This window comes from Perna viridis, chromosome 6 (assembly GCF_037379345.1).
Source record: "Perna viridis isolate PV_CMFRI_1.1 ecotype Kerala chromosome 6, ASM3737934v1, whole genome shotgun sequence".
Taxonomy (NCBI): Eukaryota; Metazoa; Mollusca; class Bivalvia; order Mytilida; family Mytilidae; genus Perna; species Perna viridis.
Window position 1 is genome coordinate 23605343 of NC_142450.1, and position 14998 is coordinate 23620340.

General features: G+C 33.6%; 1 protein-coding gene and 1 pseudogene across 1 annotated transcript; both read left to right on the forward strand.

Moving 5' to 3' along the window:
* The first annotated feature begins 4717 nt into the window (after positions 1–4717).
* Positions 4718–13259, forward strand: LOC148614148 (mucin-like protein). Its single transcript, XM_088588004.1, has 4 exons — positions 4718–4794; positions 11825–11983; positions 12275–12397; positions 12909–13259. The coding sequence occupies exons 2-4, from the start codon at positions 11869–11871 to the stop codon at positions 13061–13063; spliced, it is 393 nt and encodes a 130-aa protein (XP_088444130.1). The 5' UTR covers positions 4718–4794; positions 11825–11868; the 3' UTR covers positions 13064–13259.
* LOC148614149 (uncharacterized) lies at positions 9654–11261 on the forward strand (annotated as a pseudogene).
* Positions 13260–14998: the final 1739 nt, after the last annotated feature.

The following is a 14998-nucleotide window of genomic DNA, read 5'->3' on the forward strand; positions in this document are numbered from 1 at the left end:
CCTTTCTTAAGGTACCAAGAACTGTGAACCACGCTCCATTAATTGGAATTATAACTTTAAAGTTCTTATGGATGCCATCGAGGACTATGCAAGAAAATGGATAAAACAATAACAAGAAGACATTGATTCTCTGTCAGAGTGGTTAAAGGCCGTGAGGTCTTTAATTTTGAAACGAATGAAAGTTTTAAGTAGGTCGATGAATCCCAAGGCTACATTGGTTTTCAAAGACCCCGATGTAGCAAAAACATTGTCTACTATACATGACAAGTATGCTGTCGTACCAGCAGACAAAGCACAAAACAACATTGTTTTTGTCTGCAAAACTTTTTACATCCAATGTTTATTATCAGAGGTAGACGTAGAAAATAATAGCAGTGATAAGACCTATACTGCTACCACACTCTTCAAAGAAGAGAGTGGAAAACCATAAATCTGTGCTATCCTCTTTTTGGTCTCTCTACCAAAGACGATGATTGTGATTTACCGTCTATGTACTGGATTCCTAAACTCCACACGAATCCATACAAACGACGTTTCATAGCTGGATCTGCAAAATGTACCACCAAACCTCTTTCAAAACTTTTAACTTCTATACTCACAACTGTCAAAGAGGGTCTGCAGTCCTACCACCACATGGATCCTGAAAAATTCGAAAGATCTTTTGGAGACAATCAGTTCAAGACTATTATCTGAATATAATAGCATTAAAACCTATGATTTTTTAACACTGTATACTTCTATTCCCCATAGTTAAAATCCCGACTTAAAAACATTATACATCGTTGTTTTTTCCAAAAAAGATGGTTCACCTAGATACAAATATATAGTTTGTGGTAGAGATTCCTCATACTTTGTAAGTAATAATTCCAAATCATCTTCCAAATATACAGAGGAAGATGTTTACAAAATGTTGGAATTTTTAATCGACAACCTATTTGTCCAGTGTGGTGGACGTGTTTTTCAACAAACGGTCGGCATTCCAATGGGAACAAATTGTGCTCTCTTACTTGCTGACCTATTCCTTCACTCTTATGAGGCTGACTTTATAGCTGGTCTGACCCGAAAGAAAGCATATCGTTTGGCTAGATCCTTTAATCTCAGTTTCCGCTATATAGATGACGTATTATCTTTAAACAATCCTAAGTTCGGGGATTTGATACATTGCATCTACCCCAAAGAACTTGAGATAAAGGATACTACAGACACTGTGAGGTCAGCCTCATATCTTGACCTACACTTAGAAATCGATGGTAAAGGAAAACTATTTACCAAACTTTACTACAAACGTGATGACTTTTCGTTCAAAATTGTCCACTTTCCTTTCATCTGTGGCAACATCCCTTCAGCACCTGCCTATGGAGTGTTCATACCACAACTCATACGTTATGCCAGAGCTTACCGAAACTACGCAGACTTTTTGTATCGCGCTAGAACTCTAAAAATAGGCTTCTGGAACAGGGTTATGTTGCTACAAGATTGAAGTCATCACTACAGAAGTTTTATAGTCGTCCTCATGAACTCGTAGATCGTTATGATGTATCCATTTGCACCATGAAAACTGATTTATTCAACGGGTCATGGTTTTTCTTTCCTCGTTTTTCCGGACTTGACTTTTTATGAGCAACTCGGCTGGTGTTTCTAGAAAAGCAGAGGACGCTTACCCTATCGGTGCACCTGGTCCATGCTCCCAGTTTTTAGTGGAGTCCGAGTTGCTCATTTGCCTTTGTTACTTTGTATGTATGATTTTAGTTACTTTATGTTCTTTGTTGTGTATGTCTGTTTTCCATGTCTGGTCTTTGTCCCTGGATTGCATTCTTTTGATTACCACCATAACCTTGGTTCCCTTGATTACTCTTTGCTCATGACATTACCAGTAAGTCTTATTTTCATTACAATTTCAGTTTTTACGTGTAATGGTATTTCTTCTGTTGTTTACAATGTACATGTTGTTCGACATTATTTCATTTGTTTTAACCATGTGTTTGGATGAAATGTCTCTGAGTTGTCCTTCTCTGAGGCTTAAATATATTTTTGGAAATATTAATCGGCTTAAACAAGGAAAACAAGTCCTTATTTGGGAACACAGTGTATAGCCGTTTTGAGATGTTTTACTCCATTCTACTTTCTATACGTTCGTGGTGTATGTTTTCTGTATGTGCCTGCTTTTATACACTTTTGTTGTTTAACACCTTGCCACACGAAGTGGCGAGATATTTGTTACCCTCCACAAAAAGTTTCATGCCCGTCTGTCCGCCCCTGACAGATTTTTCAGATTTTAACTTTTGAAGATATTAAAGGGTCTTTTTAAACTTTGTATATTATTGCGTATTATAAAATACCGACCAAAGTGTATATTTAGGTTGATAAGATTATTATTAAATACACGTCATGGCCGTTTTAAGATTTTTAACCCCAAAACATTTGAAACGTGGCGGGGTATCATGTCCGATTAGATGCCCTATATCATTTTCTCTCTGTCTATCACCACACGGAGATAACGCATGGTCTGAATTTGACTATATACCTTTTGCGATTGTTCCTTGTTATATACCGATAAATGTATGCAGTTGTAATAAGGTTTTGTAATATTTGCATTCTAGCATTTCCCTGTAAAGCAACTAACACCTTCGTTTAGTCTTTACCTTAAAATTTAGATATACCGTTTCCTTTCTGAGAATTTGAATTATCACTTTTTCCCAAGCAAATGATTGTTTCTGTAGCTAAGCATTTGAGTTCTTCACACATTAAGTCATAAACCAAGGGTAAGTAATAAACACCCTGCAGTGAATTTGAAAGATTTGTATGGAGAAGTTAACACATCAAAGAACCACAATTATTGGCCTTATATGATTAATGTGAAGATTAACCTGATCTTAGATATGCAATAAATGTGCCAGATAGTTTTTATAATTTCATAAATGACAAATCATAATTTCAAACCTTTATATTAAAATGGTTACAAGGCATGAAAATGTTAACAATCATAGCAAAAATCATTCGCATTTGAAGACACTTTTTAAAGCGAATTCAATTTATTCCCATATTTTTATTTGACATTCTAATATGACGTGCTTAATAGGCTTGAGACCACAATTGTGGTCGATTTTCGATTGTTATATGAGCAGCACGCGACTTATTGGGCATGGTTTGTAAATTACTGCCAACTTTAATCATGTAAACAAACACATGTAACATTACGATTTGTATCAGCTGTTTTCATTCATTTCAATAGCGTGAAGAACATTAAATTTATATTTAATGAAAAATTTAACGTTATTTTCCGTAAAAATCAGTTACATACATACTCGGTAGCAGACGCCACGTGCCATGGTGCATTATCATGTATGAAATCAAACAGTAATAACCTTCAATGAGACATTGTACCTGTCCATGTGTGACCTCTGTGACCTTATAATGCAAACCACTATTGCTCATTTACTTTTGTTACTTTGTATGTATGATTTTAGTTACTTTATGTTCTTTGTTGTGTATGTCTGTTTTCCATGTCTAGTCTTTGTCCCTTGATTACATTCTTTTGATTACCGCTATAAACTTGGTTCCCTGGATTATTCTTTCACACATAATCTAGTTTAATAATAATTGTCAGTCTGTGATCGAAATTCGTGTTGAATACAGAGAAGTGCAAAATTAAGGTTTTTATTGGTTTCCAATTGAACAGCATTTGTACTAAAAAGCATTTTATTTATCTAAAACACACAGATAATGCATAGATCTCAGAGCCACTGAAACAGACGTCCCCATCCATGACATAGAAAACTGCTCCAAATTTTATGTATAGCTTCACATTTTTATTTCTGTCCTTTATTGTAAAACAAAAAACTTTGTTCGATAGAGATTCGTGAGATTCTTCCTTTCTGAGCAAGTGACTGAATGGACACGTAATATTTTGGGAATTGATGTTAATAAAAATGAATGAGCAGTTCCGATATTACATATTTTTGGCGTATATTTATTGACAAAACAACATTCTAGACAATAATAATATATTTTACCTTTTTGATAGCAAAGTTTACTTTTTTTGCACACCTTAACCAGATGTTAAAGTTAGGGTATGCAACACTAATGCATGTATCATGCATCGTATTTGTCCTCTTCGGGTGGCCACAGTCGCCCAAAGCTCAAAAACATTGTAGGGGAAACACAGTTTATCTCATGTTTATGCTTATGTCTCTACCAAGTTTGAAAATCTTGGCGAGAATGATGTAAGCAAGGGCTTATTTAACTATTTTTCTTTTTTTTTCTACTTCATCATATAAGACCATATGGTTGCTTTTTTTTATTAACAAATAGCATCAGTTATAGCCACTTGTCAGTGTAAAGATTAGGCGCAAAACACTCATTGCTAAAATGAAAAGTTTACATTTTTATTTAGCTGTCGAGAAATCACGTTCAGTTTTAAATTATTCATTTTGTTTTTAAATTTAAAACTGTTATGTAACTTTTCACAATATGTGTATCTTGTAACTTATTTTCCCACTTTAAAATGTCGATTTATAAGAAGCTTGAATTAGGTAAAACACCGAAAATTTAAATTAATATGATGTGATGTACTTGGGGAAATAATCGAATCGTACCATATATTCGAATCAAAATTACATATTACTTATAAACCTGCAAAATGCAGATTACGTGCGCGTGCCTGGGCAAACAGGAACAACGCTTCTTCCGGGTGTTCGCTTACAAACACCATGCTGGTGTTACTGAGATGTACAATTTAATTGTCAGCATAATGACGGTATAAACAGAAACATGCAAGAGTTAACTGGACTGAGTGTAAGTTTGTCTGTTTTTCCATTGAAAGAAATACATGCGTTTGTTACATTAGTTAATTGTAACTTGCGTGTTTTTTCATGCATTGCAATCTTCCATATAGATAATTAATTTTTGTACTACTTTTTAAAATGTACTTGTCATTTTTCCATGTGTACAATCTTCTACTACTTTAAGTTATTCAGCTTTATTTATGAATAAGGCAACAAACAGCGATCGAAGAATATTTTCAACTTCCAGGCACCTTTATCGGAATTTTTTGTTTTTTTAAATTACCTCAGAACACACAGTTTTGTTATATATATCTTGTTATCACAATTGAGTGTGATGGAATGCGTTTTGAATACGATCTACAGCATCATATTGGTTCAAAGTTGTTGGAACACTATTGATGGAGTTATTGTTGATTTGTTGATTGTTGTGCATTTTTCGATTACCTTCAAAAACATGATCGAGAAAGAACCTTGCAATTGACAAGTTGATCATCATTATTATTCATTATTATCCCTACAAAAGATTCAGCTAAGAGAATTAAAGAAGACTAATATTATAATTTAGCAATTATACAAAAAGATTCAGGAATGTTTGTATTCCTGATATGCAATATCTATTAAGTGAAGATTCTTCGTAAGCTTAAAGTTTAACTGGTACCAAGACAAGTTAAGGTTGCGTTCCAAGTAAATTGTTGACCGAACAGCTACTGATATTACAATGAATAAATTGACATTTGTGTGATAATCATGTTTATAATACAAGTAACTTTCATATTCATTTATAAGTTTTTATCATTAGAAATCAAGAAATAAATTCCGTTGTTTCTCTTTTGAGAGTGTAAAGACTTACGGTATTTGTTTTCAATAATTCTCAAAAGAAATAAACTTCACCCTTTAAGATCGAATTAATTTTCATATCTGAATGAATAAATAGAAATATGTTATATTATGTTGAACATTTTTATTTCAGTAAATTATTATTTTAACTTTAAATGAAAATGAATTTGTAATTCGATTTCCCAAATATCTCATTGCGAGTGCAAGATATGAAAATCTGCAGAGCCTCGTTGGAGAACGACCAAATCTTACCCTTTGGTATATGAGATTTCCAATTTTTGCTTGAGTGTTCGATTCTTTTTTCTCACGTCAAGTGTGCTTTCCCGTTAATTGTTTTGAATTAAATTGAACCATATTGAACAGCTGACCATTACGCATCAAAGTGGCTAGTGATACGTCACGACCAGGTGTAAATTATATGTTGCTTCAAAATGTAATCCAGTAAAAGTAAAATACTTTATAATAGACCCTTTTTAATTAACTGCGGGATCGCTGATGGTCATGCGTAGAGCATGCTCAACATACACTTCCGTGTACACTACCCAAGCTCTACCGCGCGAAAGTATATATTGGGCATGCTCATTAACTTACCACAAAAGGGTCTAGTAAGTAAAATTAAAAATAAATAAAATAGCATTTTAGCTTTAGTAGATTGATGAAGTCTTGACATATTTGTAAATTTAAACGAAAGAAAGAAACATCTGTGATAATAAATAAAATTTAATCTTTAACAAGAGACTAAGTACGTTTGAATTATTTAGTACTTGATTAATTGTCTTTCCAATAATTTATGTAAACAACTGATATATTATTGAAAGTGGAAAAATGTATTTTACTACTTTTGGTAATTATTTCTATTTTTAAGGATAAATGATTTGAAACCGTATTAGACAAAAAAGGTAAAGTAAGTTTGAGTAATCTTAAATGACCAAAAGTCTCATTAATTGATTAAATAAAATAAAAAGATGAAAATATAAATAATATTCAACAGAAATGATTAGGAAATATATTTGATCACTGTGTATATTTGGACAAATAAAGTGTAAAACTTAAAGGAGACATGGCACAAAAATTTCATTTTTTAAACGTTTATTTTTATAAAAACTCTAGTTTAGATACGAATATAACAAACGTTTTCTCGTCAGGTTAGCGCTAAATAGATTTAGAATGATTTATTTGTGTTTGGTTCTCAATCTCCATTAAGGTGCATGGAAAATGTATATACGTGCCTGAAGAAATTAATGAATCTTCAAAAATAGCTTGTATATGTAATGCAGAGTGGTCCATTGACTTGTGATTGAGTCCGATAATCATGTTTAGAAAGTAAGAAGACTAAAAGTTATTCTCGTTTTCTGTCAGCTTTTCATTTTCGTTCGACATACATCCCCGCGTGGCGAAAACACAACTTCTTTGCAGACATAGTAAGAAAACAGGACCACTCTGCCAAGGTTCTTTCATGAGCAAATTTTCCCCAAGCAACAAAAAATATATATATATAAACGATTTTTATATTGAACGTTTCGGACGGATAGGGAGCCAACATCTCGAAGAGCTGTATGCCATGCCCTTGGCCTCACCAGTCCGACCGTACATTAAAAAAACCACTGAATAATCAATCTACATGAAATAATCAATGAATAGGTATTCTCGTTAAAATTAGTAACTTAATTAAATTTTCAAACACACGTCGTTCACAATCTCTTTATTTACTATTGTGATGAGATAAGGAAATCTTGCACAGCTAAAGATAGTAATTTTTTTGTCTCTTTAGTGAGAAAATTCATAGAAAATGCTATAATTGATTGAATGATTGATTGTCTTTATTTCCATCATATCTAATAAATCATCTATTGCATAAATAGTTCTGAGTCGTTCTTCCAGTAGATATTTACAGTACTGTAGTAGGTACTTTATAATGTCTTTTGTATGTATGCTACATAATGTACATTGCACCTCCTTGATTGCAGTAGCTCTCAATAGAATTAACATTTTTCGTTCATTTGCGGATTCGTTGACGCTAGCCGAAGAAGTTGATGTTCAGTTAGGCTGTTGTGGATGGTATAGTAACAACTGGGTTCTCTGCGTGTACTAGCAAACTGCTTCCATTGTATTGAAAGAGTTTTATGTAGAAAGTAAGAATCCTCAATAAAGCACTCCAGGCGTCGATTTCACAAAAAGTGTAAAGTTGATCGTAAGCAATGACGTCACAACCTAAACTAGCATTGTGACGTCATAATTTACGATTAATTTCATGCTTCATTTTTTTTAATTCGACGCCAGGAACGCTTATATGCAATCTTTTGCGAGAGTTTTTTTCAGATCACAAGTCAATGAAGAATTCACAAAAATCACCGGTTACAATTTGGCTTAAACGTATATAAAATAGTTGTTAATGTGTGGAAGTGTGATTTGCTCTGCAAAACCGACGTGTATAACGTTGTATCGTCCACGAATAGTATTGAAGGTATATGTAAGGATGCTATTTTACTAGTAATACCACAACAAATTTCCAGAAAATGATCTTTGAGATCGTTTATAAACGCGGGCATGACCCGACCTTGACCAACACTTTATTGAATTCGGAAGATTTGACTTGTGCGCATATTTAACTGAACATGTGCCGTTCCGGTTTTGATGGATCGATGGACTACTTTCCAAAATTTGCCGACAATTCCAGAATACCAAAGTTTGAATAAGAGACCATCCTGCCATACACGGTCAAATGTCTTTTCTTTGTTCAAGAAAATCATATATACTGTTGAATTCTGTGTTATGTGCTATTGATTTCTTTAGTGTATATATAGCAGGGATAAACCCGTGCTCATTCACGAATCCCAACTTTAGACGTTGAGGTATACCATTATCTATTTGTTCCATATATTTTTGATACGATTCAATGGTAATTTGTTCAAGAGAAACGGAAAAGAATCAACAACTTAATAATAACGCCATCAAATATGAATCTATATTGTTTGTTTGATTTTCTCTTTGAGAAAACCATAATTTTTGTTTTATCCAAGTTTACAGACAGCCTCCACTGCTTACAATACCCAGATTGTCGGATACGAAATGGCTAGAATAGAACAAAAATTTGGACTGATGCTTAAGAAAATACAAGAAAAGATAATGTTATTGCTTAAACAACTAACTGGCATTGGGTTTCGGTTTTCCTCTCACATAACTATATTTGGGTTAGAATTTTCAGTGTGGGAGGTCGAATTAGTCTATTCCGTTAACGCTCTTGGTCAATGCAATAAGTTCAAAAAGGTTTACTCACTTATGCAAGGTGAAAATGCGATCAGAATGAGCCTACACAATGCATTTCCAATACGACTTTATCAATTCCTGTACATCAATACGAATACATTTATGAGCCTTGCGGTCGGAACTGGTGATAAATTTGTTTTACATTGTCAGGCACGGGCAAATTTTCTTGGACTGGCTACAGCAACAGCAGATATGTTAATCAACAATATAGGACTTTATTTATCAGTGGAAGGAAATATTTGGAATGTCTTTCTCGCAAAAATAGAAGCTTCTGCAGAGATTAGAGAACAATGGTAAAAATTAGTGTTCAAACTTCGAGGACGACTGTTGGCAGCATCCGAGAATAGTAAAATAGAACAACATTCAGATTTCAACGGTAGTTACCTAGATGGATTGCGTTTATTGCTGCGGAAAATCGGGACAAGCGCTAATGAGAGATTGACTGTCGCACAAGATGGACTATCAGCAGCACAACATGTTCTAACAAAAGCACAGGATAAGCTAACTGATGCACAGGAATATTTAAGAGGATGTAACTCTAAGTTTGACCGCGCAATTGAAAATCTAGAGCAAGCGAAAGATAAACTCGAGGAGGCCAAGGGTCCTTTTGAGCATGCTTTAGACAAATTACGGAAAGCACAGAAAGACGTTGATAAATTGTGTCGATTAAGAAATTGCTCACCGAAATGTATTCCTGGCATAAGGTGTCGAAAGTGTAAATCGGGATGGTTTGGATTTTTTCCTTGTTGTCGTTTCAAAAGATGCATGTTCAAAATACCAGATATATTATGTTTGGCCGCAAATGTTCTGTGTCGTGTTATACGAGCCATTACCTATGCAGCTCTTGAAGCAGTCAAAATATTTGTTCGTATTCCCATGCTTATATTTGATGCTGCCAAAGTAACTCTGACATTAGCACAGACAGTTGTAGAAGCAGCAAGGGTAATTCTAAAAGTCGCCGAAGGATTAATTGAAGTTGCGAAAACTGGACTAGAGGTTATAAAGATTGGATTTGAAATCGCAAAAGGTGCAATTGAACTTGTCAAGAAAACCTTAGAAATAGCGCTTTACGTATTTGGTTTGATCCTAAAATATGGTTTACAAAGTCTTATTGATGTTAGAAATTGTGGATTTGAAGTTGAAATTTCTGTTCATGATAAAGCAATGATAGAAGTATTTTGTGATGTACAAGCTTTCAGTCTAGGATGGACAACAATACGGTTCTGGTTTGATTTTCGCCATCCATTAACGAGTATGTGGAACATTGCAAAATCAACCGTGAAAAGTCTTTTGAATGCAGTAAAGAATATATTTGGAAAGCGCAAAAGACGGGATATTTCATTTATTGCTTTGCACCAGTTGCACAATATCTTTGGTGTTTATAAAAGAGACATTGACGCTGTTTCTACTAATTCTTCTATGTACTTGGATGATTCAGTATTTACGAAAACAGATCAAACAAACGGTGATGATCCAGAAACTGTCGAATACGAAAACCGTGTATTGTTGTTTCGTCAAAATTGTGAAATGTTTCAAAATGTACATTCCTTCTTAATGACGTCTATTCAAGTTCTACTCGATATGACAAACGGTACAGTTGAGATGTTAAATCATCTACACCAAAACAATGAAAATGAAAATACAACGGCAAATTTCAATGTGAGTAATATGACCCTTGAAAATGCTGGGGTTAGCTTGGAATATGCCTTTAATGAGTTCAACATTTCTGAAGAGGAACTCAATTCAATTCTTGAAGGAGTCAAAGATACATTCACTAGTGATCCCATGTACATTGAAATTGAAACTGTTGAAAAAGAAGCCAGTGAAGCTTCTAACAGGAGTTTAAATCAGGCTGAACACCTGCCTCTTATAGTACATTGGTTCAATGCAATGGAAAATGAAACTTCAGTTTATTTTAATCGATCACAATGTTTTGCGTTTTCTGATTGTATACTTTACTCGTTTTTTGTCATGAATGATTTGTTGTCTGACGACTCACTAGATAATTCTGAGTCCAACAGGAATCTCACAAAACCATTGAGGACAGATATCTTCAGCTAAACCTGAACTCATCTTACACTGTAACAGAAATTCACCAGACATGACATGTCATGGCATTATAGAGGATCTCAGTAATTTTGGAAATAAAACAATGTTTTGTTCAACTGCACCTACCTTCACAACACTACTGCAAATGTCACTGCTTTTGCTGGTTCTGATTTGTTGTTGGTTTGTAACGTGACAGGTGACCCTCCTCCTGGTATAATATGGTTTTGCAATGATACGAAAATGAAAAATGAAACGGACAGGGAGCTTTTCTTGTCTAAAAAAAAAGAATCAACGGGGCTTATAAATGTGCAGCTGAGAACTTAGTAGCAAGGCTAACCTCTTCTGTCACCACTGTTGATATCATAGGTAATTGAGTACGAAGTCAGTAACAGAATATAACCAGAGTTAACGTAATATTGAAAGACTTAAAACACAGTAAACAGCGAAACATCGATTAAACACAAAGGATTTTAAAACACGCAAGGGCAATTAGGTCGGTCAGATTCTCAGATTGGCCCTAATTTTAGTTTCGACCGACCTTTAAAGTATTGCAGTGTAGTCTTACACATATTCAAATGTTGAAATATGACTGCATTGTCTTTGAAAGAGTAATCAAGGGAACCAGGAATATAGCGGTAATCAAAAGAATGCAATATAGTGTGTTTCTCAGGCGAATGTTTATTAAAATCACCTTTCATATTTTTGTAAAAAACTGTTTATCGGTACTAACGAACTTGCCTTAATCTTACATTGACTTTTATGAAATGTATTTCTTATTCAGCAGTAATAAGTTTTCTCGGAGTTTGCAATGCTTGTGTAAAATTAACTATATAATAGATGCTTATGTATGATCCAATCTTTTTTATATTTGCAATTCCCTTTCATAGAATGTGAACCTGGGACAGTACAAGATCTAGATGGATTGACCTGTATGTCATGTCCAATAGGGAGTTATCAAGAACTGTGGAACCGGAAGCATTGCGTTAGTTGTCCTCGTGGATTCACCACAAATAATTCCGGTACTGAACATATGTCTGCCTGTGTCGGTAAGACCTTCTTTTCTTTTTAACTTACGTTAGAACTATTACCATTTGCGATTCATAAAGAAAACACAGTTGAAGTTTCTGAATGTCTGATGTTTTTATTTCTATAATACACAATGTACTAATCTTCTAAAGTTTATCTTTGTAAGTACCAACTCCTCAAATTTCAAGTTTTATCTGAAATATCAAATTTGTTGATTCAATTCCGTTTAATTTTTAATTTTCTCGTTTTCCTTATTTGAAAAAAAACTGGTGTTGTCTGGTACTTGTTTTATAAATGCATTTGGTTTTCAGATATTGACGAGTGCTTTCAGAGCTTAAATGGATGTGAACATGTCTGCAAAAATACCGAGGGTTCGTTCGTTTGTGAGTGTCATGATTACTTCGAACTAGCGACGAATGGATTAACATGTAAAGGTACAGTAGATGTTTTATTCTGAATGAAGAAACTGTATAAAGATTTGTTTGGAAATTGTAAACTTAACAAACGAAGAGAAACACATTTGAACAAACAAACAAACGCATTTTGCTGGTTGACCCGACACAATTACTTAGAGATTTATTGCAACTGAATAGACATCAAAACAAAATGTTTTTAGTTCATGAAAAAAAAAAAATAAAGCAAATTTAACAGGGCATGATGAACATCATATAAAATACTTACAAAAAAGCTTCGGTCATTCATTTGACCTCATTTTTGAGTACCAATAGTGGTAAGTTGAAAAAATGTGGTACATAGAGTTTATTCTAACTTCAGTTGTTATTTTTTCAAGCAAGAATACCAGTGTTTGCAAGCTCATAAAGACAAAAGTTTTGTCATCACGTTTTGGAAGGTATCATCGACGAAGACATAATGAACAACATTGTGAAAACGGAAGTATGAAACATCACTTTAAAATGTCTGCGCATTGTTTATTTTTCATTCTAGATAAATGGCTCACTTTGAAGATTATTGTTGGAATCTTAGGATGCATAGCATGTATTCTCGCAGTTGGCATACTTCTGGCGTATTTTGTACCAAGGAGGTTCGGACGAAAGTCCTCGAACACAGAACCCCAGGCGTTTGAATTGAACGTCAAGTAAAATTGTAGTTTAGAGAGGGAAAATGCAGTGTTTTTACACTATGTAACATACTTTATTAGCTTTTACCACTGGACGATATTGAGGCATATAACGTTTATAGCTTTTCATGTAATATGTATACTATCATAATCATAATGCATAATCTTTCACGTTTATATTCATTTACTCTGAATATTATTTTTAATTTTCTTTTATTAATCCAGTCGTTGTAATTGTAATGCATTTAATGCTTTATCAAGAGGTGTAGGAGATCCTCAATAAAATTTGGGTGAAATTTAAAGACAATACATACTTCAGGATTTTATAATCGTACGAAGCGCAAATGTAGCCGCGGTTTTTAAATTGATTTAAGAAACACAAACGAAAGGCCGTGAAAGAATGAAAGAAAGGGATAGTAAGTCATAAATAATTAGCAACGCAAACCATTTCTTCTTGGCTGATACTGGGTATTGTGTTAAATAACATTTACTACATAAACTCGCGATTGTTTTCTGTCAAGAATACGAAAACTTCGACCCAATTGAGACAAACAACTCCACATAGCCGAATCTGCAAAATGAACCACCAAAACACTTAAAAAAATATTTAACATCTATACGCACAGCTGTAAAAGAGGCTCTCCAGTCTTACCACGACACTTGCTACTTCCTTCCGTAGTGGTATGTGGATCCTAAAAAATGCGAAAAATCTTCAGGAATCCCTCAATTCAAGATTATTATAATAATATAAAATCATTTAAACCTATAATTTTTCAACTCTTTATACTTCTATTCCCATACTCAAAATCCCGACGCAAAAAGCATTACAAATCGTTGTTACCCTAAAAAAGACAGTTCACCTAAATACAGTTATGTATAGGTTCTTCGTATTTAGTAGAAAAAACGTTTCAAAATCATCTTTAATATCTTTATCCCTGGATTTCCGCTAGAATCTTGGATTCCTTGATTATTCGTTGTCTGATTATAAAGGTTTGTTTCATTAACCAAAATAGAAAAAAATAACGATGATTAATTGAGGACTTTCAGTGCTTCTGAAGTTGGATTTTAAAAGCCTCATATATATTTATCTATGTTTCTTGTAGTCATACAGAAATAAGTTGACATATGCATCATAACTCCTGCATTATTGAAATCGCAATTTCTGATTCATGTTGAGTATAATTAGCACAGCGCATTTTAACAGTAAATACCAAAAGAATGCGTGACATGAATTTTGTGCTTGATCATTGTACTCAACTTGTCAACAGAAAGCTTATTGATGATAAGAAAGGATGATACTGAAAGAAAGGGCAAGATATTTGGTACAAGTTGGCTGAAAAATTTCCTTACTGTGCATTCCGTTAGTTTTATTTATTTTTTTTTACTTTAGAATCACATATTACACAATATTTAGAACTAAGATATCATCCCATTAATCCATTAAAATTAATCTACTATGTTATATGTGGTAAAATGTACTTGATAAATAGCACGGCACCACAAGTACTGGATAAAATATGTTTTTATTTGAGGCACTTTACCAAAGAAGAAATACAAAAAAACCTATCTATCCTTGTATAAAAAGAAATTCGAGACAAAATGGAAGATAACCAAAATTTAAAATATGATCGAAAATAATAGTTAAATTTTTATGTTGAAAACCGAAGCTTAGGATACCTTTTTTTCTCATAAGAGCGCATTGAGTAAATACATATCGTAAAATTCAATGTTTAAAGATTGGCATATGAAACTAATTATAAATCACCTATTATAATAAAGTTCTTTTTAAATTCACTGACGTACATGATTATATGTACTATTATTCGTGCGGTATCAATTTTCGTGTTTTCGTGGGTAGTCCACGAAATGTGGTTCATAACAAACAGAAGAATCCAAATGATGCGTATATTGAAAACCTTAAAACCACGAATTCAAGAATCCACGAAATTGTGTTTCG

Coding starts and splice junctions, on each gene's coding strand:
- LOC148614148 (XM_088588004.1), top strand. CDS start 11,869: ATGTCATGTCCAATAGGGAGTTATCAAGAACTGTGGAACCGGAAGCAT. Junction 11,984..12,274: donor ACATATGTCTGCCTGTGTCG/GTAAGACCTTCT, acceptor TTTGGTTTTCAG/ATATTGACGAGTGCTTTCAG. Junction 12,398..12,908: donor GAATGGATTAACATGTAAAG/GTACAGTAGATG, acceptor TTTTCATTCTAG/ATAAATGGCTCACTTTGAAG.